The 26,413-nt window shown below is 36.8% G+C and overlaps 1 protein-coding gene across 3 annotated transcripts in view; it reads left to right on the top strand.

Annotated features, from left to right (window-relative positions):
* The window catches only part of tafa5a (TAFA chemokine like family member 5a), a 139,758-nt gene that overhangs the window by 97,253 nt on the left and 16,092 nt on the right, over positions 1 to 26,413 (top strand). For all 3 annotated transcript variants that reach the window (XM_055190912.2, XM_055190910.2, XM_055190911.2), the window contains one exon: positions 25,781 to 25,908. In XM_055190912.2, coding sequence (XP_055046887.1) covers positions 25,781 to 25,908 — 128 coding nt within the window. The remainder of the gene's footprint in view (positions 1 to 25,780; positions 25,909 to 26,413) is intronic.

Raw genomic sequence — 26,413 nt, 5'->3', positions numbered from 1 at the left:
CAATCCACCCGCTTGATAACTCACAGTCCTAAAATGCATTGCCTTTTTAAAGTAACCATGAAACGGAGGTAGCGATTTCCCCGTGGTGACGTATATCAGCTTCTGAAATGAAATAAGGCAGGGCTGGATTTGAAATTGTCCATCGAAATCTGATTAGATCGTTTGAAGTTGGGTTGCTTGCGCATGCTAATCGCAGCGATCTTCTCCCACCTGCCATACCATATGACCGGAAGCAAAGAGTATAGAAGCCCAAGAGGCGAAACTCTGTTGTGTTATGGGTAACAGTCTGTAGGTGGCGCTGCGGAGCCGCGGCCGCCATTGTGGACTGTAAGCTGCTGAAATCGTTAGCGCGCCTCGCAACTGTGAAGATGAGCAAGTGGTTAAAACGCAAGCAGTGTTCTGCAATAAATTGCAAAAATTATCAGTCCACCAGAAACTTTTTAATATTTTTGTGATATTCTATGTAAAAGATTAACTCTTAAGAAATGTTCATTTATAATTTTATTTATTTATTTTTCCAAATCATATATATGGTGATGTTCACTCATTTCAAAATCAACATTTGAATAAATATCTTATTACTGTGTGTCTGCCTTTATATTATTTCATGAATTTCTGTTATTCATATTATAATTGTATCTTTGCAAACCGTAAGTGATAGGCTAATGAAGCCGATTCGGTGGGGGACATACCCTTACGAAAAGGTACTATAGGAATCTTATAGTATTTTTGGACAAAATAGTATAGTAATCTTATAGGAATACTATAGTAATTTGGGACATACTATAGAAGTACGATAAGACTACTATAGAAATACTATAGCAGCTTTAAAATATTATAGAGGTATTAGAACATCACAGAAGTATGTTATGTTCTGTAATACCTCTATAATATCCTAGAGCCGCTATAGTATTTCTATAGTAGTCTTATTGTACTTTTATAGTAATATTTTGTCCCAAAATACTATTTTCCTAAGGATAATTAGGCCATGCATAACCACGTTGTTTTCGTATTTAGATATGACGACCAGAAAAAAAAGAAGTTATGCCAAGTTTTTGTTATGTTAAGTTGGTTCAGTGCCATTGACTCTCATTATTTTTCGGCGTTTTCCTTCAGTTTTCAGTCCATAATGGCGGCCGCGCCGTCACGTCATGGGGGCAACTGTTGCTATGGAGCGTTCTATTGAGTTTCGCCTCTTGGGCTTCTATACTCTTTGCCGGAAGTAAAGAGAGACTGATTTGAGGAGGGAAGGAGATTTGCGTTTTTGATTAAAGATAATGAGGGCACATGAATTTTTTTTAGTAATGAAGCTCACAGATAAGTAAATATGTAAAAAATACCACAATATTCCAAAACAAATGACAGTTTTTCATTTTATTTTCATGGCGACTTTAAGGTTGGTAATAAGTCCCCAGTTCTTATCTAGAACCTGTCTAATTTTTTCAAAAAATAAACTAAAATTAAAATGATTTTCATGATGATTGGTTCCAGATGTTTCTAGATATGTATAGAACCCCTTTTTGACATTACAATGTCTCAGGCAGTGGTGTGTGGTGAAGGCATGGGGAGGCATGAATTCGAAGCTCGTCAAAACATGTATGTAGCCTGTCATGTCATGTGTCGTCATGTCAATATATGTGTTTGCCGCGTCATATGAACCTGTGCATCACTCATCATATCAAAATACATGCCTGCTACAGACGCGTCAAAGGAGTTTATGATAGAAAAGCTAGATACTCGCTTAATCTCATGTGTAATCAGTGATGGGACTAACGCGTTACTGTAATTCCACTACTTTTAGCAGTAACGAGCAAGTAACGAAGTATTTTTTTAAATCAAGTAACGCAGTTACAATTACTGAAATTTAAATGAGTTCGTTACTCGCGTTACTCTATTTTGTGATGAATTAACACTTGCAGACAAGACATTTCTGATCTAACGTCGCAGGACCATGGTGGGCGGCGCAATGGATCATTAAACTTCATCAGTTCCGACAGTGCGTACAGAATGAACATGAACAATCAAAACCTGACGACATACCTTTGTTTAAAAATTGTGCGCAAGTCATAAGTCCATCCGGTCTGATATCAACTTGAATTTGTAGTCCACAAAAGTCATAAATCTGAGAAATGTTGATATGTTTTCAGACGTTTACATCGGCTTTCATGGAAGAGATCAATCCGCAATTGCGCAAGTTTCAGTTTTGGTTTCGGTTTCACTCACTCCGTGTCTGACAAAACAATCACCGTACTCCGTTTTCGGAGAAAATATCTTCCTTTAATCTTGTATCTCGTTTGATTCAAACATAAAACATATACAAACATAATCTTAAATCTAAAATATCACGGATGCGTGGAAAACTGCATTCCAGAGAGCGCAATAGCTGCTAGCTTCACACAGCTCGCAAATTCTTAAAGAGACACTACACAATTTTAACACATTATATATTTTGAATGTAAACATACAGAATATTTGTCTAAATGGTCTAAATGATTTACACAAAAAAGTAAGCTTACATATTATTCATTTCTAACAGAAATATTCAAAGAAACTTTACTAAAATAAGTTGTAAATAGTTAAAGTTTACAGACTTTTACAGTTATTTCGTTTTAAGTATTAGACTGGACTTACCTGTTGATAACAATAAATAAGTCTAAAAATGTTGTGTTTGACTGTTCAGTACTGTTCATATTTACATTTAAAAAGCAGACAAATGATTTTCATGATGATTGGTTCCAGATGTTTCTAGATATGTATAGAACCCCTTTTTGACATTACAATGTCTCAGGCAGTGGTGTGTGGTGAAGGCATGGGGAGGCATGAATTCGAAGCTCGTCAAAACATGTATGTAGCCTGTCATGTCATGTGTCGTCATGTCAATATATGTGTTTGCCGCGTCATATGAACCTGTGCATCACTCATCATATCAAAATACATGCCTGCTACAGACGCGTCAAAGGAGTTTATGATAGAAAAGCTAGATACTCGCTTAATCTCATGTGTAATCAGTGATGGGACTAACGCGTTACAAAGTAACGCGTTACTGTAATTCCACTACTTTTAGCAGTAACGAGCAAGTAACGAAGTATTTTTTTAAATCAAGTAACGCAGTTACAATTACTGAAATTTAAATGAGTTCGTTACTCGCGTTACTCTATTTTGTAATGAATTAACACTTGCAGACAAGACATTTCTGATCTAACGTCGCAGGACCATGGTGGGCGGCGCAATGGATCATTAAACTTCATCAGTTCCGACAGTGCGTACAGAATGAACATGAACAATCAAAACCTGACGACATACCTTTGTTTAAAAATTGTGCGCAAGTCATAAGTCCATCCGGTCTGATATCAACTTGAATTTGTAGTCCACAAAAGTAATAAATCTGAGAAATGTTGATATGTTTTCAGACGTTTACATCGGCTTTCATGGAAGAGATCAATCCGCAATTGCGCAAGTTTCAGTTTTGGTTTCGGTTTCACTCACTCCGTGTCTGACAAAACAATCACCGTACTCCGTTTTCGGAGAAAATATCTTCCTTTAATCTTGTATCTCGTTTGATTCAAACATAAAACATATACAAACATAATCTTAAATCTAAAATATCACGGATGCGTGGAAAACTGCATTCCAGAGAGCGCAATAGCTGCTAGCTTCACACAGCTCGCAAATTCTTAAAGAGACACTACACAATTTTAACACATTATATATTTTCAATGTAAACATACAGAATATTTGTCTAAATGGTCTAAATGATATACATAAAAAAGTAAGCTTACATATTATTAATTTCTAACAAAAATATTCAAAGAAACTTTACTAAAATAAGTTGTAAATAGTTAAAGTTTACAGACTTTTATAGTTATTTCGTTTTAAGTATTAGACTGGACTTACTACCTGTTGATAACAATAAATAAGTCTAAAAATGTTGTGTTTGACTGTTCAGTACTGTTCATATTTACATTTAAAAAGCAGACATAAAAGTAACTTAAAAGTTACTTTCCCTAGTAACTAATTACTTTTGATACACAGTAACTGGGAGAGTAATTCAGTTACTTTTTAAAAAAGTAACTAGTAACTGTAACTAATTACTAATTTTCAGTAACTTGCCCAACACTGTGTGTAATTAGAGTTAAGTGTTAAGTGAGGGTCTTTTGAGTATCTTGTGATTGCATTTATCATAAACCCTTTCGATGCATCTGTAGTAGGCACGTGTGTTGACATGATGTGCGATGCAAAGGTTCACATGACATACTAAACACATTTTGACATGACGAGCCACACACATAAAAAGGCCAAACACATGACACTCGGGATACATATTTTGCATTCCTGCCTCCCTGAGAAGTCACCACATGCCACTGATTTTAGGGTTTCCTATAAATATAACACACAATATTAAATAAAATATATTTTATCCACAAACAATTTAACATGAAGTAGCCAACAGTTAAAATAATGTATAACTTATTTTAGATTTATGGCCATTTTTCATTAAATAATCAAAACAGTTTCATTATAGAACTAAGAAAAACTCTCAATTAGATATGTGACCTGGCCCCCAAACTATAAAATCTTAATAATCTCTGCAAAGATGCCCAAACAAAAATGCACTATTGAGTAGACCCTAGTGGAATGGGACCAAAAGGTGAAGGGAAACCACATGCAGAATTATGTGACCAGTCCAGGGGCCTATTACATGCAGGGTGAGTCAACTGAAAGGTCCTGCAGATTCACTACTCTTTAAAGCAATGTTAATGCCTATTAAAGGTTCAATATTTGCTCTGAAGTTAACTTCTAAGACTCAAACAGAGCATCCAATAAACCTTTCAGGACGATAGAAAGGTCTCAGGAAGATTCTCTTATTTGGCAGAAAGTTTTTAGCCATCTGGTACCACATAAGAAACAAAGACTAGGGGATATCCAAAATGGCCAGATACACATTGAGAGTAGACCCTGCTGAGAGATGCTCTTGCAGTAACTCCAGGACTGGGCAGTGGTCTGGGTCCAAATGGTGCTGGTCGCAATATGATGCAAAGTCACCACATCAGGGCATACAAATTCCACATAGAAGGAGCTCAACAACCTTGGTTATATGGCCAGAAATCAGGAGTCTGCCCCTGAGGCCAGATCCACAATTTCCACAGCTAATGCCGAATGAGATGACTTATTCACCCATTCTGAATGGGAGACATACAGTATTGTGATGGACTTTTATTGTTAAGGTTGGCTGCTGCTGCCATAGTGCTGAAGATTAACAAGACACACGCAAGGAAAAGACATGTCCCATCCTGGTCAAGTCCCTGATTTGGGATGAGCACACTCTTTTTCAACCTTAAACCAATACATCCAATGTAGAAACGAACTAAAAAGCATCTAACTAGAAAGACATCCCCGTTAGCAGATGTTTACAACTTATATCTTATACTGGACAGTATACTTTATATACTTTACCTTCGCTAATGCACAGGGGAGGGAGAGATGAAAGCTTATACAAGATGAAGTCAGTGTTCTGTTTTTTCTCCCTCAGTGAAGTCCTTTCAGAAATGCATCAGAAAAATTAACTGTAACTTAATGAATACTTGTCAGACAAACAAAAGATAAATGTCTACATAATGTCAGAATGTCTACTTTTTCTTCATCACCTGAAATGAGCTGAGATCGCCACACATGATCCACATGCATAGCTCCCCACAGTCAAGGGACAGCTCATCAAGTTTCAGCATTCAGTGCTGTGAATTTGTATTGTTTTACCCAAGTGCAGCAAGCATGACATCTAAATCCTTATTTACTTGCGTACGTATCCTGAGTGATGGCCACACGCATCCGCAAACACACAAAGCATCATATTTGACACGCTTTGTGCTATTCTTTTAAATGATGTGATTGCAAACGGGACATCTAAAACCTTATTTATGCACATCTGTCTCTGCACAGCAAGTTCATTACAGACACACGATCACACACCTAGCCACAAATTCCTTTGTGCTTCTTTCAAACAACACGTGACGGAGTAATGCCGCCTGTAACAAACACGAAGTATTGATAAGTTGACCACACACATAACTTAATAAATTTACCATGATTAGTATTTGTAGCTAAACCACGGTAACCACAAATGTATAATTGTCTCATTACAGAAACTAGTTTTTCTATGAAACATATGGTAATACAAATTGCATTTAGTCAAAAACATGGGTGCACTTTTTCTACAATAAAAACATGGTTTCTATAAGATAAACCATGGTTTTACTACAGAAAAAGTAGTTTCCTCTCACATTCCTGCCTAAAAGGCTCATCATGCGTCTCATTATGCGAGTCTTTGGTTCCTCAGCTGTCAATCACAGATTATTTAGGAGCTTTTACACCTCCTCACATAATTTTTTTTAGCAAAAAGTGTCTTAAAAATTCTAAATCAATATATTGTTTTATGTGAATGAGTAGGCAAAATGATTTTCACATCATTTCTAAGAAAAACCTCTAGACTATAGATCCAGTTTTGAAAAGTCATGTGAAAACATGTTATAATGAATACATGTTGCTCACATAATATTGTAGCCCAGTTTATGCTGAACACAGTGTTATAAGACTTTTTCATTAATATGTTTTCAAGCAACTAAAAAAAGCACAAATGTCAGTGCTTGTCAAAACTGCTCAAGGATGCCAAATCACTCAGGGACTCCAGAAGGTTAATGGTCTTCCTTTCACCAAAGTGATCTTACAAAGGATAAGCGATGTAGAAAAAGTATAGATCCAAATTTAAATTCATTTAATTGTAGAATTAGTCATTATTCATAAATACACATCGAGGTATGTATGCTTCACAAAAACACATTCAAAAGCATATTTTTATTTTGCAGAGTAATACAAATTGACAATTTATAAAAAAAAATAGCACAGCCTCCTGGAGCTATGAGGTTGTGCACATGTTTTGGCTAATGTGTGTGACAGATATGACAGGCCAGATGTATTGTGACACCGGCCAAAAAATTGCCTTTTAATAAATTGCATTACCTCCACAGTAGGTATAGCACTTGTTCTCCCATAATAGCAAACCAGGCCATTCATATGATAAAGTGCTAGCAGGTGTACCGAGGGTTCCAGGCTGTTGATTGCATCAATTATTATTGATGTACCATTAAGTACCATTTGAGTTGTTTCTTTCTTGTAATTAATCATTAACTTCTGCTTTTCTGGATGTGGTAGTATTAGTATACAGCATGTTATTTAGACTTTTAGCAGTTAAAGACCCTACCTCTACTTTGACGAATTCATCAGGAGGCAAAATACAAATACCTATGAAGTAATTCTTACAAAACTCTGTGTAGGTCTTAAAAAGACAGCAGATCACATAAACCTTATTTGTTAAGATTAATTAAACAACAACAGACAATGTAAAAAAAACACCCACTGAATTTCTTGAGCGATGAACTTTTTTAATCAGGATTAATCAACATTTAATTTATACAGTGGATTTAATTTATACAGTATTATACTTTACTTTTGATTACTTTCAATTTAATTGCTGTACTTGAAAAGTACAGTACTGTTAGAACAATCTGAAAAACCTGAACGCACGGTTTAATTTCATTTGTATGTCTGTTTTGTTTTTACTTGTGTTATTGCTCATAATTTAATTATTTGTTCTTATTTTATAATACAGTATAATACAGTGTGTTTGCATCATTAACTCATCGATTTGAAAAGCGCTGTGTCCCTGATTGGCCAGCTAATCTGTACATTGTAATTGGTCTGAATACCTCTGACGTCATCAGGAAATGTGACGCTCCTTACCATGTTTGAAAGATTCACCCACAATGCAATGCTAACAGGAGTTAACTTATAGAGTCTGAATCAGTTGATAACTCTAGTCGATAACTTGCGTCATCGTTTACTTTGTGGTTTGTACCTTTTACATATCGTTAACATGTACAAATACACACTTACACACCAAAGGAAATGTAAAATCTTGAATCGGACCATAGGAGCTCTTTAAAGGAGCGGTGAATCAAAGAATCAATTTAAACTTGATTTTTAAATGTTATATAAGAGGTCATTTTGCAAGTTTCAGAAGAAAGAGATTTTAAACACCACCTCCAAAGTATAATGGCAACGACTGCTTTTGTAGCCCCGCCCACAGGTTCGCATGTAGGGAAGTAACACGTGGCGCGAGGCAAAACCGTATGTAGCCTCTAATCAGCAAACATGCTATTATAGATTGCCAAAGTTTGTGCAGTGGTGCAAAGGTTTTAAATATGAAAAATTCAAGGATTAAAGTGTAAAAGATTATTATTGAGTCTCTTGGACATAAATGAGGTCAGATTATGAGACGTTAAAAGGGCATAAAGAGCTGCTTCACCTGTAGCCTGGTAAGTCATTAAAATTTTGCTTTAAACAAATGCAAATATTGCATCTATTTTTAAATGTACCAGGATTTATTGTATTTGATGACTTTTTACCTCTGGATATGATGAGATGAGAATTTTTTTTAAATAATGCTTTTAAAAAAACTCACGGCGCTGTCTGAGTGCTGAAATGGCTCTCTGCACGTTTGTAAATTCTTTATCTCCTGTTTGTTACAAATAAAGTATTTTTAGAGTACAAACCTTTTCTTGCATATTTGTAAATTATTCTTTGAGATTACACTGATCATGTAGGCTGTCCAGCAATTAACAGCAATTAAAAGCCTGCTATTTTACTTCTATGACTGAAAGAAAATCACTTTTAAAGGTTTTTATACAAAAAATAATATAATACAAATTCAATACAAATGAAAACAACGCAATTTTTTAACATGGTCTTCTTCCTCCGTTTAGTTTTTTAGTTTACAAATTTCGCCATCTAAATAGAGAATCAGCATGGCGTGGGAACAACTGGCCTTTAAAGGGGATGAAAGCTAAAACTCTAATTGGTTTATTGCATGTTACGCCCAAAACACACCCATTACGAGAATAGGAACGACCCTTTAAGGCTGTGCGCTTAGCGCACAAACCATTTTTCCCGACATTAAATTGGAAAAGGTGGATTTGGGCATGCTGGTTTAAACTGTGCACTTTAGACCAGTGTTTCCCAACCCTGGTCCTCGGGCACCCCCTTCCAGAAAGTTTTAGATGTCTCCTTATTTAAAACACCTGATTTGACTCATCAACCTCCTTCCAAAATGGTAAAGACGTGTCCCTAACAAGCTGATGAGTTAAATCAGGTGTGCTTAACAAGGAGACATCCAAAACCCTCCGGGAGGGGGCGCCCGAGGACCAGGGCCGGGAAACACTGCTTTAGACCATGGGCTTAGATCATTAAAATAGGGCTCTAGGAATGCGTGGTTGAAGTTTGTTTTTAAAGAAGTTTCAGCTTGTGTGAGTGTTTGTTTACTTCATTGTACTGTGGATTCGTAAAGAAGCTGGATTTGCAGAGAGTTGATTGAAAAGCAATGCTGTTCCATTAATATTGGATCTGACAGGAATGCCACAGCAGTCTTATTTGAGTGAAAAATTTTAGTACTATGTGTCACTCATTATTGCTTGCTTTGATAGAGATCCCTTGATATGTCCTGATGGTGTGTCTTAACACGTATGCTTGACTGTTTTAATTTACTAAAAACATTGAGCGATTAATAAGGGTCCAACACTGAACATAATATAACTGTGATATAATGTTAGAAATTAGTTAGAACGTTAGAAAATAGTTGCAAGGTCCAACACTCGACAAACAAAGCTTTTTATCATATACGGTGGTATGTAACGCTATGTGTTCATAAGAGCAACCTCACAAGCACATAGAAATATACAAAGTAAGTGATATGGACTTACCAGTCGCGATGTAGCTTCGGATGGGCGCTCACTGTGTTGTTTACAGTAATTTAGGCACGGCTTTGAAGATTTTTGCTACTGCAACATAGGATTTATAATTTATGTCCATCATCTCTAGCACCCAGAACCTTTTGTGGCTCAAACATATATGTTTTCTACTGCCATTTTTTCCACATCTTAGGGTTTTCAAAACAATTAAAGCTATCCAATCATAGCAGTGGGCGTTTACTTCCAGGTTTTTAATGCGGCCCGCCCATCAATCTGCCATATAGCATTGTTTAGCATATTGTTTAGGTGACAAGCGTATAAAGGGAGTAAAAAGAAACAAATCTACACTCCAAAAGAAGATGCAAATGAATACAAATGACATCTCTTATAGCCAGCAGAAGGCATAAATCAGGTATGGATTAATATTGGAGGCAGACTCATATTTCTTACATTAAGTTAGAGGCTCAGCGTGGGGACCATTATAATAACAAACTCGGTACTCAGTGTGCTAACCTAATAGTGTGCTCCGTCAGTGTCAGTGAACTATGCGAACCTGTGAACCTAAGGATAAGGACAGAATTAAGGAAGGGAAAATGGAAGACATATTGCCCTTGTAATCTTCCTCTAAAGTCCAGCCACACGTGGAGCACTTAGCAAATATATTTTCACTCAGGAAATTTTACTGTAAATAAACAAACAGCAGCATGGTCGAGGCGTCATCAATCGTGTGTCATTCATAATGGTTTCCAAAGCAATAGTCGAAAGGACAGGTACATTTTTGATGTAACCATATTCACAGGAAGTGACCCAGGGCTTCAAGTTTTCTGCCACTGAATTAAAAAAAAATATATATATATTATATTAATATCAGTTTGAGTTAATGTGTTCGCCTACAAATAGTTGGAGAGAAACACATCTTTCACTCTCACCATATCTAACAAACTAGCCAATCAGAGGTAAAATGGGGCGGGTCTTTAAAATTTGTGGTTGAGATTCAGCTGCAGGTGCCGAGCGAAGACATCACGTAGCAAGTAAACATAGTCAGCATGATGGTAAGTTTACGAAGCGTAGGGAAGAGGACCTAATTGATAAAGGACTTAAATGAGTGGCGCTTGGCATGGATAGAAGGAATAGGCAGAGAAGGGCAGCATCTTAGTAGCTGGTGTAAGAAATTAAGAGAAGCAGGTGCTTGCTGATTTGACAAAACTGTCCGTTTCAAATCAGTAAGCTATGCCAGTAATGTAAATATCAGGAGTGTTTTAAAGCGTTTCAGGATTACTCGTCGAGGTGAAATGCTGTCTCGCGATATCAGTATAAAGTTGCGTTTGTGTCAAAACATTTTGCTTGCATTATATTATTCTGTAATCACATGCGTTAATGGACACATCCACACGAACCAGTTCAGACTTCATGCTGATGAACACACGCATATACTGACTACCCAGTCTCACGAGGTTTCGTGATATAGTTATGTAAATTTTTCTTTTTTTGTGATATTATCACGAATTTCCGCGCTTTTTTTGACGTATAACGAATTCCTGTTTTTGTGTGATTATCATCACGTATTGGTTACTCAACCGCTTTTTCCTATTTTTAAACCATTGTTGCTTCGGTTTAGGGTTAGATTTGGTGCTTACATTAGAATGTCACTTTATGTATTGGTTTATACTATTTTTTCGGATTTATTTTTTATTAATCGCCTGGCGTTAGGGTTAGAGTTGGGTTTGGGTAGGGGTGTCATTTTACGTAAATCTAACCCTAAAAGATGATTTTCCACAGGGCTCCACAGCGCTCCAAAACCTCAAAGACCTTAAAGGATTAAAAATAATTGATGCTCACTGGTTTTCGCGTTGCATTGTGGGAATTTTTATGTGCACTGGAAAGAATTTGCGATTGAGACAGCCCTTAAAATGGCTGACTCCCTGATCAGTGACCTGATTACTGAACAAGGGAGCTGATTGAGGTGCAACCTAAGACTGGATACAACACACTTAAGGACTGTTTCTTGTGACAGGAGCAGATTTTAATCTTTGACAGTTAGATGGTAGCAAAAACGTAGTCATTGCACAACACATTTAATTAGACACGCCTGAAGATTCTACAGTGACTTCTTGTTTTACATTTCATGCATGTGTAATGGAGTGTAAAAATTTTAAATAATGCATAAATTGGGACAGCGCCATATGTCTGGTGAGTAATGGCATTTAGCATGTGGAATAGGGATTGCATGTTTTGAGCACCTTGAGAATTATCAGTTTAAAAGTATCCAAAACTGTCGTCTCCAGGTCACTCCAGACTATCCTTTTAAGAAGACAATCGTATTAGCCTACTCAGGAAAGCTAACAGGTCTGTGTGTGAGGGAGGTTAGTACAGACCAGATTGATAACCCTTCCAACCCTCCACACACAAGATTATGAATCTGTATATGAGCAGTACAAACCGAGTCTCTCGCCTGATAAAACGCCTTTCTTTAAAGGAATACAATAAGTATTCCCAGAGCTGATTCTTTATTTTACACTACTGTATCAGTAGATAAAGGCCCATCTTTTACTGCATTACTTGACTGTGGTTTCATGGCCTGCACTCTCAGTGAGGCAGCTAAAGCAAAGTTGTTGGCAAGGTTTTCTAAGTGTCCGGCTGATGATGTTGTGATTATTGGATTTGGTGGTCATCGAGTCTCACCAACAGCAATTCATGATCTTTCTGTCTGTGTTTATGGATGTAAAATGATAATACCAGTGCTGATCATTCCAGGCCAATCAGATGAGATGATCTTGGGCAGTAACGCCATCAAAAGCAGTAGCTACACCATAGGTTTTCCGTAGCCTGTGCGCAGCTCTGCGTAACCTGCAGTGCACTTTGCCAAAATGTTAACCGCGCATCAGTTCTATGTGGACCACAAGATAGATGATTCAAGTAGGGCGAGGAATCCATTTTTACCAGACTGACCCACTCAATGTAAGCAAACTTTCAGCTGCGCAGGAACAGGATGCCATTGTGAGTAGAAAGTTTGGTACATTAGGTCTTCATTTCTGTCATGCTGTTTTTAAGCATTTATGCAAAAGGATAAGAAAAATCCATGATTTTGGTATAGGTAAGCTTGTGTGAAAAGAAAATTTAAGCATTTTGAAAACATTGTGCAGGTTTACTCAGCAGAAATACCGCCCAGGCAAGACTTAGTAAAGAAATCTACACTCTTAGAACGGATGTGTTAAAAACAACACATTAGTGTTGATTAAAAAGATGTGTAAAGAATTAACACATCCTTTCCAAGAGTGTAGAGTCAAGATGGTAATTTATTATCCGCACATTGAAAAGTAAAAATTACAATTCATGTTTAGCTTAACTGCAGTGAATGCGTAAGTCATAAACACACAAACTGAAACTCGTACCCAAAAAACTGTCTGCCTCTAAATGCATTTTAAAATAATTGTAATAAAAAGAGAAGTTTCAATGCAAAAATTATTTCTTTTAGACACTGAAAAGCACTCTATCGTCATGGGCTTTGCGTTCATTCTGCATCAGTGAAGCGGCTTTCTTTGCAAACATTTTTAACACTGACACCTTCATATATGAAATGATGAGAAGTATATATGGGAACCAAGTTCTGAGCTGATATAAATAAAAAGAAGAAAATCACAAAAATGTTTCATATGTCTATTAGCAGCAACAAGTAGTAAATACAATTTTAAAATGTATTAAATTACACAACATATATACACTCACCTAAAGGGTTATTAGGAACACCATAATAATACTGTGTCTGACCCATTTTCACCTTCAGAACTGCCTTAACTCTATGTGGCATTGATTCAAGAAGGTGCTGAAAGCATTCTTTAAAAATGTTGGCCCATATTGATAGGATAGCATCTTGCAGTTGATGGAGATTTGTTGGATGCACATCCAGGGCACGAAGCTCTCGTTCCACTACATCCCAAAGATGCTCTATTGGGTTGAAATCTGGTTACTGTGGGGGCCATTTTAGTACAGTGAACTCATTGTCATGTTCAAGAAAGTTCAGGAGATTGTCTTGACCAGGACCCCTAAATGCACTGAAGCAACTGCTATGTGATTGGTTGATTAGATAATTGCATTAATGAGAAATTGAACAGGTGTTCCTAATAATCCTTTAGGTGAGTGTATAAACTCAAGTATTCAGGTTATGTGAATGATCATCAGTATCAGTACACCCCTCACATTTCAGCAAACATTTTATTATATCGTTCTCAAGGGACAATACTATAAAATTTAATTTTGTATACATTTTAGAGAAGTCAATGTGCTACTTATATAACAATGCGTACATTGTTATTTGCATTTACGTAAAATAAAGATTATGATATTAAAACCTAAGCATACAATAATGTAAAAACACTTTTATTGGCCAAGTCATCAGAAGCGAACCAAACAAACAAGTTATGTATTTTACCAGGGACTAGCACTATGCAACTAACACTATGCAAATCATAGTTACAGCCTTCTTTACAATAATACAGAGCTAATGCAGTTTCAAGTATTATACATTAGTATTAGTATTAGCTAGTAACATTACCGTAGGGTGCTTCTATTTAATTACTACTTGTAAATACATCTAAGATATATTTTTAAAGCATTTAGCCTCTTAGGAAAGCACTTCACCCTGGAGTCACCTTCCATAGAGATATTGTGCTACGCAACAACATACAGTGTTTTTTATATGATTTCTCTCCACATGGATCTTGTTGGGGTTGACATTTCCAGTGTTGGCTCCTGCTGTAGGGGGAAATGTCAGCACGCATCTGTGAGTCCATGATATCACTCAGGGTAAGGTTTGTAGACACCAGACTGCATGCACTAGTCCGCAAGGGCCCACAACGCGACCAAACAGACAGTCTTTGCAAACACTCACATGCCAAATGTGTCTGCCAATTAGGGCTCAGCCTGGCATTAACCAAACAGAAGCAAGGATAAATCCACCATCCCCTCCATATGGAGTGAAGGCTTACAAGATACAGCAATTCTATTTCTTCCCCAAAATGTGGATATCAATTTAATGGTTGATTAAACAAATGATACTGCACGACAGATACTGCATTTCAACAGCTTTGTGCCTGCAGTTGGAGAATATTGAGAATATGTTAAAAGAGCAACATTTTGCAATCTGAAACTTAATGATTTGGATCGTTTTTGCTTTCTTTGGTTGAGATTTTGGGCCTTTCAAATGTGATTGCGATGCTTTGGTGTAATCTGTGTAAACAGTCTGTGTTCATGCAGTGATGAGAAGGATAACGTTTACCAATGCATGCCATTTCAATTCTTTTTGCAGAAATAAGCTGACAAAGTAACAGTTCACAGTAACTCCCGGGTGGACTGACTGCACGCACGTAAACAAAACTTTCTCCCTGCACACCACAGCAGGAGCACACACAGCATTCAAATGAGCCAACCATTGAACAGATTACCCACGATTAAAGGATTAGTCAATTTTCTTTAAAAAAATCTGGATAATTTATACTCACCACCATGTCATCCAAAATGTTGATGTCTTTCTTTGTTCAGTCAAGAAGTAAATATGTTTTTTGAGGAAAACAGTCCAGGATTTTTGCTCATTTTAATAGACTTTAATGGACCCCTGCACGTAACAGTGTTTATGCAGTTTAAAATTGCAGTTTCAAAGGACTCTAAACGACCCAAACGAGGCATAAGGGTCTTATCTAGCGAAACGATTTTCATTTTTGATAAGAAAAATAAAAAATATGCATTTTTAACCACAACTTCTCGTATATCTCTGGTCATGTGACGGACCAGCGCGACCTCACGCAATACGTCATCATGTCAAGAGGTCACGGTGGACGTATGCGAAACTACGAAGTTTGGAGAAAGAGGACCGTTCAGACGTTATTGTATGTCGAATGATACTAATTAATTTCTTTGTGTCAGTTTATTGTTTAAAATGATTTGCGAATGTGCGTTTCATATTATGTAACACGTGACCTTTCCACGGCATTACGCAATTACGTGAGGTCGCACCGGCACGTCACACAGCCGGAGGTGGAGGAGGAGTTGTGGTTTAAAAGTGCATATTTTTTATTTTTCTCGCCAAGAATGACAGTCGTTTCTCTAGATAAGACCCTTATGCCTCATTTGGGATCATTTAGAGTCCTTTAAAACTGCCATTTTAAACTGCATTAAAACTGTTAACTGTTGGGGTCCATTAAAGTGAGAAAGATCCTGGAATGTTTTCCTCAAAAAACATAATTTCTTCTCGACTGAACAAAGAAAGACATCAACATTTTGGATAACATGGTGGTGAGTAAATTATCTGGATTTTTTTTAAGAAAATGGACTAATCCTTTAAGCTGGTTTGGGTCTACAAACCCCACTATTACTGATCTTAAAGTGGTAACCCTTGTTTCTCCCTCTCGTACCACCTGTATCTGTTTTGGTTAGCTTATAAAACTGCTTATCATGTAAAAATACTGCCTTATGCCTAGAAAAGTCAGACTACTCCTTCAATAGGTTTTGCTATGTGTAGTTCTATATTAGATTAATAATTAAACAAGTTAAGATTTTATCCAGTGCACATAAAGACCTTGGAACCGCCAATTTTGTGGTGATCATTTTATATTTTAATAACAGGATTTGTTTCCAGATATGACTGCATACTCAAAACGTTGACCCTCATTTATATTCGGATTATATTGTTAACTATATTTTGAACTGAAAACAAGAGAATAAGTACTATGGTAAACAAGAACATATAAATCAATTATATCAAACAATCAATAGTGATCACCAACATCACTCTCCTCTATTGTTTCGACTGTATAAGTGACAGCGTATAATTTTAATCCTGTTAAACAGGGGTCTGGCACCAGGCCTGCATGCCTAATCACAGCCGTGCTGATATGAAGCTACTGTATATCACACTCCTACTCAAGCGATTTTGCTTTATAGACCGTTTTAAAGCCAATGTCACGATAACATCATAAAGCTAGCTGGAGGCAAAACAAAAGGAAAACTGTAGGCGGCCAATACAAATCAGCACAAAGTCGGATTTAATTGGATTTTGTCCAGTCATTTTTTAAGAACAGTAACACTTTACACTAAGGTTGTATTTGTTAACATAAGTTTATGCATTAGCTAACACAAACTAACAATAAACAATACCACTACAGCATTTATTAATCTTAGTTCATGTTCATTTCAGCATTTACTAATACACTTTTAAAATCACAAGTTGTATCTATCAAAATTAGTTAGTTAAAGGTGCCGTGAATTAAGAAATCACTTTTAAAGGGACAATAAGTAGGATTTACCCACACCTAGTGGTGATATTGTATTTTGCATTCAAACGAAGAGTGCTCTCTAGCGCCTCGCTTTTCCAAATACGTGTTGCAACTGTGTCACTGATCTCCTTGTCCGTTTCAGCTAGTTCACAGGTTCTGAATAAAAAAAACGTTTGTCCCTCTCTGCTATTATAGTTTATCAATACAGCAGAGCGACATGGAAGCCTCCTTGGACTTACCCGTTCAATGTAAATAAAGAGAAGAAATTCTAAGCTTAGAAAAGTCAGATCACTGGCAGAGGTCATTTGACACCAATGAGGACACATTTATGAATAAAGACATTGATTTTGATAAATAGAACACTTAAAACCCTACTTAATGTCCCTTTAACTTGAGCTTTTGTTATATACAGTAAGAGGTCATGGTACTTGCACAAACATCCTGTTGATGATAAACAAGAACATACTGTCTAAATCAATCACTAGTGATCGCCAACACCAATGCTCTTTATTGTTTCGGCGGTATAAGTGACAGCGCATAAATTGAATCCTGTTAAACAGGGATCTACAGGGGTCTGGCTGAAAACTGAAAATGTTCTTGTACTGAGATGACAAGTTTTATTGACACTAGGCCAAGCGAACACCAGATCCTGAGATGTACCCATATATGATATAATTGATAGGTTAAAGGAATATTCCATTTTCTTAAAAGAAAAATCCAGATAATTTACTCACCACCATGTCATCCAAAATGTTGATGTCTTTCTTTGTTCAGTCGAGAAGAAATTATATTTTTTGTGAAAAACATTCCAGGATTTTTCTAATTTTATTGGACTTTAATAGAGCCCAACATTTAATACTTAACTCAACACTTAACAGTTTTTTTCAACAGAGTTTCAAAGGACTATAAACGATCCCAAATGAGACATAAGGGTCTTATTTAGCAAAACGATTGTCATTTTTGACAAGAAAAATAAAAAATATGCACTTTTAAACCACAACTTTTCGGTCCAGCGCGACTTAACGTAAATGTGTAGTGACGTAGGGAGGTCACATGTTACATATATAAAACGCACATTTGTGGACCATTGTAAACAATAAACTGACACAAAGACATTAATTAGTATAATTTTACATACAACAACGTCGGAACGGTCCTCTTTCTCAACACTTGTAAACACTGGGGCAGAGTTTCGCGTTCGTCCTCTGTGACCACTTGACGTCAAGACGTATTGCGTGGGGTCACGATGGCGCATCACGACCGGATCTAGACGCAAGGCCGTAGCCAGGATTTTTCAAATACCGAGGACACTTTTTTATTATTTACATTTTTTCCATATTACAGAATAATAATAAACACGTCCAAACTACGACATAGCACAAATGTAACTGTGTCTGTGAGAATTTTGTTGGTGACTAAAAGCATCCAAAATTAATCAATGGTTACATTTCATCATCTGAAGTGCAAGTCACCCTTTGCCTAGAAACTGCAAAACTTTGTCATTTTTTCAAGAAGCTTCTTAAATTTTCAATTTAGGATGAATTTTTAAGAGTATAGAAGGAGTTTATATATAATATGGGCTCTTGGTGGCTGCTTTTTCTTCAATATTCAGTGTACGTCATCTATTTCAAAAAAAATATTTTTTGGTTTCTAATAACAAAAATTAATCTGTTTGGCACAGCTATATTTTGTCTACAAAAGTAATTTCAAGCATTTAACCATAAGCCTTCAGATTTAATGATTTTTAAGAGCATAGTTAACATTTTAGTTAAGTGACCTTAAACTTTTGACAGTAGTGTAGGTTTTAATCTCATTGCTGCATAACCTTTAACTTTCTCACCTTCCCTCCTTCTCTGCTCATCTTTTGCTGGCTTTCCAGATGATAGTTAAGTTTGTTACAGCCTTTTCATTTTCATTATTAGATTAGAATTACAGACGTGGAGACTCTTTCTTACGTTGCATGTTACATAAACATTCTTGCCTTTCTTGCATACTATTCTTGTATAGAAGCAGTGCTTATTATACTTTGTGTTTGCGACCGCTACCTTTGAGCTTGTTGTACTTCCATCGCTCTGTCGTTGCGGGCGTGAGGGATTCGGGCGGACTGCACGTGAGGACTGGGCTGTCTGTGAGTGTCTAGCAGCACCTGCACACGCAAGAGAAAAACATTGCCTGTCTAATGATGAGAGTTTACTCGCTTCAGTGAGATTAATTATACTAATGCGCAGCATTTTAATGTCAGTAACGCTGTAAGGAAAGACGTTTATATATAACGCCGTTATTTCCATCACTGCACGTGATGGTCCGTAGATGCAAGGATTGTCTCGTCGGCTATTTTCACATCAAAATGAAACGAAACTTCAAGAAAAAACTACCGAGGACATGACCTCGGTGTCCTCAATTGTAGCTACGGCCATGTCTAGACGAGAAGTTGTGGTTTAAAAGTGGATATTTTTAATTTTTCTTGTCAAAAATGACAATCGTTTTGCTAGATAAGACCCTTGTGCCTCGTTTGGGATCGTTTGTGGTCCTTTGAAACTCCTTTGAAAAAAGCGTTGGGTGTTGAGTTGGGTATTAAATGTTGGGCTCTATTGGAGTCCATTAGAATGAGAAAAATCCTGCAGTGTTTTCCTCAAAAAACATAATTTTCTGACTGCGTCAGTAACAATTTTATTTGTTTATGGCATTTTATGGCACAATTCAACGCAGGATTTTCAGAAAGACTGATATCAGGCCAACGCTTTGTCTATTGGATATGACAGTTTTGTCACAACAAACAAGCGTGATTAATTGTTTAGCTTTGTTAAAAGTTAGCATAGTTTTGCTAAGAATTAGCTTTACTACAGCTTTTATTAGTAACAGATTATTATTATTACAGATCGCTTGATATGTACCGAGTATTTATGCATTTTTACCTAATTTACAGCAGGGTCCATCTATGAATGATGTATGCAAACAGACATGCATAGGTTTTGCAAAACTTTCAGCTAATCATACCACTGGGTGGTTATTTCTAAGACTACAATCCGGCACGCTTATTCGGAGTGTTTTGAACTGTTGGTCAAAACAGCTCAGAAAATAGCTTTTCACAGCTAAATTACAATGTTTATTATAAGTGAACCCAAGAGAACAGTACAAATTAATAAGCAAGGCTAGTTTATTGCCTCCTTAATGTAGAGATTTTCAAACTATGGGTCAGGACCACTGATCTATATAAATGACTGGATTGCGCATAGAACGCTTGACGTAACTGCGTGAGATGAAGCCAGCGCAGAGTTCGAGCCGCCATCTTGGTATACCCAACCGGCAGAAAGCGTCATTGACTTCCATTTAAAATCATGATCAAAATTTACCCCCTTTACAGCGTATCAGTTACACAAGGTTAATTTTTAGGATATGTGTACGTTAATTATTTGTTAATTCTGGTGTTATTTGCCATGTTTATGTTTTAATCGGGCAGGATAATGGATTTACAAAAAACCGTTAAGGTGAGTGTGTCTGTTGCATTTGTTAATGACACGGGTATAAATAAAGTTTTGTTTGACATTCAGCTACACGGTGACGGTCAGCGTTATTTCTCTAAATAAGTTTAGGTAACTTGTAAGTTTAGATAACATAATTACAAAACTAGCAAATTATTGCATGCACATACGGTACAAAGCATGATTATTTATTTAGATTTCAGAATGAGCATGTTTATTGCCATTAATACTAAATATGCTGCGGTCTGTCTGCTGATCTGATACAGTAATGAAGATGAATGTATAATAACTGTTTAAAACGCAAAATTTACAACTTTCAGTAAATAACTATTTACATGCTTTGAACGTTTGTGTTGTAATAATGTACAGGGTAACTTCACATATAAAAACGAAGACTAGTAAAGTGATGTTTTATCATTAAAATCTGACAACGTCCATTGATTTAATAGAACGTTTGGGTATACCAACATGGCGGCACGGTGGCTTCACAAGTGTGACGTCATGCGCAATCCAGTCATTTATATAGATCAGTGGTCAGGACCCAGTTGTGGGTGGCACAGTTGGATAAGGTGGGTGCCACAGTTGCTTAGCTGTAGGGGGGATTAACACAAAAACAATTTAGTCCAACTTATGAGAAGCAACGACAATGATTTTGATATGATATATTTTAAGGTATTTTAATGTTGCAATTAAACTTACATTTCATTAAAAAAATTACAAGGAGAATCAAAACTATTCAATTATAAAAGAGAAAAAAAATTCCACGTATTTCCGTTTAAAAATGTTATGTTTATGTTGGTGGGTCCTGTCACAGATTATACCCATTTCAGTGGGTCGGAAAATTAAAGATTTGGGAACCCCTGAGTTAATGCACCATAAACTAACATGAATAACTAAAGCTTATTCACGCATTTATGACCTCCTGAATTTCCTATTGTAACTCAATACATTTACATTTAGCAGATGCTTTTATCCAAAGCGACTTACACATAAGGCAAACAATAGAAGCAATTGAAGAGTTTCGTTGCAAAACGAGATAAATCCATTTTTTAACATTTTTGTCAAAACATATTATTATGTTTTCATGTTATTATTTAGTTTGATGGTGCTACTTAGCTGTATCTTTTAAGTTATGAAGGTTTAAATCAAAACAAACCAACTGCAGTTGCATTGAAATTAATTGGAATCCACAACCAAAAACGAGATTTCTGAACAATCTCGTTTTGCAACGAAACTCTTCAATTAGAACAATGTCCTAATATAACTAAGGCCTAGTCCTGGCTTAACCTAAACCCTGTCTGGGAAACTGCCCATATATTAGGAAGTGAGTGTTGGCGGAAGAGATGGGTTTTAAGACAATTCTTAAAGATGGCTACATAATCAGCAGATGTTAAAACTGGCAAATCATTCCAAAGATCTGGAACAAATCCAGAGAAGGTACAGAATAGTGATTTTTTTCCCTTTTTGGGATGGCACCATAAGATGTCACTTGGTGGCAGAGTTCAGGGTACAAAAGTCTGTATAAGCGAGTAAAGGTAAGGGGATGCTGACACAGTGGTGGTTTTAAAGGCCAGAAGCAAAGATTTGATTTTGAATGCAAGATACTATACAAAGCCAGTGTAACCTGAAAAATAACCCTCTTAGGCTCATTAAAGACCACTCTTTACGCTGCATTCTGGATCATCTGTTGAGGTTTGGTTGTGCAGGCTAGGAGTCCGGCCAGTAGCGCATTGCAATAGTCCAGTCTGGACAGGACAAGAGCCTGAACTAGTGCTCATATAGGAAATGTTTAATTTTCCGGATGTTGTAGTGGATGAATCTACAGGAGCGTGTGGTGTTGGAAACATGATCCGTGAAGCTAAGCTGATCATCAATTACCACTTCAAGGTTTCTGGCTGTTCTGGAAGGCATAATGGTCGAAGAACCTAGTTGAATGGAATAGTTGTGATGAATCTTAGGGTCAGTCGATATTACAAGCAGTTCTGTCTTAGCAAGGTTCAGCTGCAGATGATGATCCTTCATCCAGAGTGAGATGTCACTCAGCCATGCTGAGATGCGGGAGCATCAGGCTGGAATGACAAGTGGAGTTGTGTGCCATCTGAATACAATCCATCACGTACATTGCAGTTAAGTAACATTCTGGTCTCTTAATAAACCTTAGAATATCAAAATCATCTTAAGGTGGTAGATCATATTCCTACCTATCCCTTAAGCTCTGGAATGATCTACCTAGCAATGTTTGGGAATCAGGCACACTCGATCAGTTTAAGTCTAAACTAAAGACCTATCTCTTTAACAAAGCATTCACTTTAATTAATCTCCTAAACATACTTAGGCCACAGTAGTTAGCTTGTCCAGAACTGAGCACACATAAATCCATTTTTCTGTATGACTTAAACATTACACGTGAGCCGCCTCTACACTAATAGGAACTTGTTTTTGTTTCCTTGTCTCGTCCTCGTTCCCCAAGGACATAGTGACTAACAGACCCAGTTCCAGTTGCCGTGATGTTCGTTCCATTATAAATCTACTTGTGTCCCATCTTCGTCATGCCCAGCCAATGTATGTCCAGCGACAACCAACTGTTTCCTTTATATTTTAATTCGTATTAAATTTTATAATATGTCAACAGTTATATATTATATGCCCTGAAACAACAGTATGAGTTACAGCTGCAATCAGTGACACGGTGTCTCAAATTGCTGGTGTAGCCTGTCTAGCAGTGGCGGCTCGTGACTGCTCTTCCGAGGATGCGCTATAATTCAAAATAAGTGTTTGGATTGTCACGTGTGTGGTTCCCTTTTCCAAAATATGTGTCCTGCATGTGGAGAGATCCTGTGTGCATCACGTGTTTTGTCAAAATAAGTGCCTGCTGCAGATGCGTCAAAACCGTTTATGATAAAAGAGACGCTCACGTTCCCTAAATACACGCAAGACACTCCCTTAACACTAAACTCTGATTACGCATGAGTATCTGGCAAATGCGAGCGTCTCTTTTCAAGTTCAAGGCAACGGGCACTTGTGTTGGCATGGCGCGTGGTGCACACACGATCTCTCAGAGCGCAGAACACATATTTTGAAATGACGAACCACACACATGACAAGCTACATACATGTTGTGACGAACTTCGCATCGTGCGCTTCAAAAAAAGAAGTCACCAGCCGTCACTGGTGTCTAGGGTGACCATACAGTACGTGCCGTTTTCACCAGACACGTCCTGGCCAGGATTTCGGGTGTGTCGTCCGGAAGTGGCATTTGTTAACCATATACTCCATCGAGGTACTCACATAAAAACATTATAAAATAAAGATACATTTCTCTTAAGGCATACAATCATTGTAGTTTTATTCTTACCTTGAAATGTAACTGTTGTTTTTCTGAAACACAACCTGAAATATTAAGCTCGATGACGTATGCGGTCGACAAATGCGACTTCCGGACGACACACAAAAAATCTTGGCCAAGACGTGTCCTGGGAAAATGGCATGTATATTCACCCTAAGCGTGTCAGATGAGAACTGTCTCTCTCGGCTAAGCCTGGTTCTCTCACAAGTGTTTTTTTTTCTCTCACAAGGTTTTTGCTCATGCCCTCACTGTCTTCTTTTTTTTAAACTACAATATGGTCACCCTAGGTTTATTCTGCAATAACAACCAGCTGGCTGTACAGTATCTCTTAATGTAGCCGCTTTGATCAAAATCTGATGCTTTGATCTTAAATTTAAGACTTAGGGCGATTCACACCGGCTGCGTGGCGTATCTGTTGCATGTCAGTTGCGTGGCGGCTGCGTTGCATTTTCTGTGTCTGTACATACTAGAAGCGTGCCTGACGCAGCGCTAATACGCTGCTGTTGCTATAGGTGACATATATTTTGCCTGGAAACGCTTCCAAGACGCTTGCGTGTGGCGTGAAAAATAGGCGTCGGTCCTATTCCTAGCATGCACGCGTTTCGCGCATGTCATGTAGGCGGTGTGAACTGTCAAACCTGCTTACATGGGAGCCTAAATAAAAACGGGCATGCCACGCAGCTGAGACGCACACGCCGCGCAACCGGTGTGAATCGGCCCTTATTTGAGTCTTTTACTTCAAATGTTATAAACACATATTGTTGAGTTGTTATTTACCCATTGTGTTTTAGAATGCAGTTATAACTTTGGAAATCAATAATTATAATACTATTTTAAATACAGATGTTTCAATTTTAGGCATTCCAATCAAATAATGGATTGAGACAGAGGTGTTAAAAAACTAATCTTCTGAGTCATTCTTTACACCAGAGACGCTTTGCATGGTGGGATACAGTACCGTAAACACATATTTGTATTAGATTTACAGTATTGTATATAGTATATATACAGAAAAGTTTTCAATGTACAGGATAGCATTAGTATGCTATTCAGTTGCTGTGTAATCAATCTTAATAGATCTCATGTTCCAATAGCTTGATTACTGCTTTAAATTTCTCCCTTAATTAGGTTTTACTCTGCTCCCTTTTGTCTCTCTGCAGCATCTAAAATTTGCTAAAGACTACAAAACACTATGCCAAACAAAAACACAAATCAGCAAGTAATTATCCAGCCTTGTGATTCCTTCGATTCTTTTCCTGCATTTAAATATCGCTGTCAGAGATGAATGATGTCAAAAGCCATATTAGAATGAAAATGTCAAACAGGGAAAAATACAGAAAAGAGAAAAATAACAGATTTATTTAAGTAACGCATTATTAATTCAACTTAACTTTGTAAGTCCAGGTTACTTGAAATAAATAGTTGGGTCAATTATTTTATCATCACAACAAAACATTTCAAGTTGAAACTACTTACAATTTTAAGTAAATAAAACTTTACTGAGGCAAAGCAAAAAGACAACTCAAAAAGTTTTTATATTTTTTTACAGTATACTGAATTGGTTCAACCTATGTTTTTAAGTTAATCACAGAAAACAAATTAAGATGTTAAGTTGAATGAAAAAATTCAAAAGCTGCAAAAAATATTAAGTTGAAACAACTAAAATGACAAATATTTTTTTACAGTGTAGCTTGTTGCATGTCACACTATGGCGGTCTTGTGTATCTTGTGTAACTCTTGACAGTTGGTTGCTCTATTGCCTGTACAAATTATAATAGTCAACAATGGATTCAATATGGAAAGGTGCTATTAGACTCAATATGATCATATGTGTCTTTGTGCTGGTCCTACAGATCATATCATCTTAAGGGTTTCTCTGATCCACAGCTAGTATCGTGAAGACCAAGCAGTGGTGCGACATGGTGCCCTGTCTGGAGGACGAAGGCTGTGACTTGTTAGTAAATAAATCAGGCTGGACTTGTACACAGCCCAGTGGCAGGGTGAAAACTACCACGGTAAGACCAAGCTTCTCGTATGAGCATCTGTCATTTTATTTACTGTTCTAAAAGTCAACTAAAATTCTTTTTGTACTCTTTCAATTTATTTGCTGATTAATACAATTTTATAGAAATTAATATTCGGCATTAAACGGACTAATAAATATTTCACATTATGACAAAGTTTATTAAGGGGGTTAGTGGGGTCAATTATAATATTATGGTTAGGGATTTAACAATTATCACATTCGTTCTCTTGAACAAATATGAAATATGAAAAATATAAGTCAATGACAAAAAAAGCTTTAAAAAATTTTAATGAATTTTTTTGAGTCTGTTAATTAAACAACATTTTTATTTAATGCGCTCCCTGTACTGTGCTAATTGTTTGTTTACTATATAGTGGCATTTACATTTATAATCCAAAAAAATGGTTTAAATGTAACAACTTTAATATAAAACTAACATTTGAGAACTTTACTGTCATGCTTCCTGCTGTACTTGTCATTAATGTCCAACTGAT

Source organism: Misgurnus anguillicaudatus, chromosome 1, assembly GCF_027580225.2.
Source record: "Misgurnus anguillicaudatus chromosome 1, ASM2758022v2, whole genome shotgun sequence".
Taxonomy (NCBI): domain Eukaryota; kingdom Metazoa; phylum Chordata; class Actinopteri; order Cypriniformes; family Cobitidae; genus Misgurnus; species Misgurnus anguillicaudatus.
This window is presented reverse-complemented; position numbering and strand designations above follow the sequence as displayed.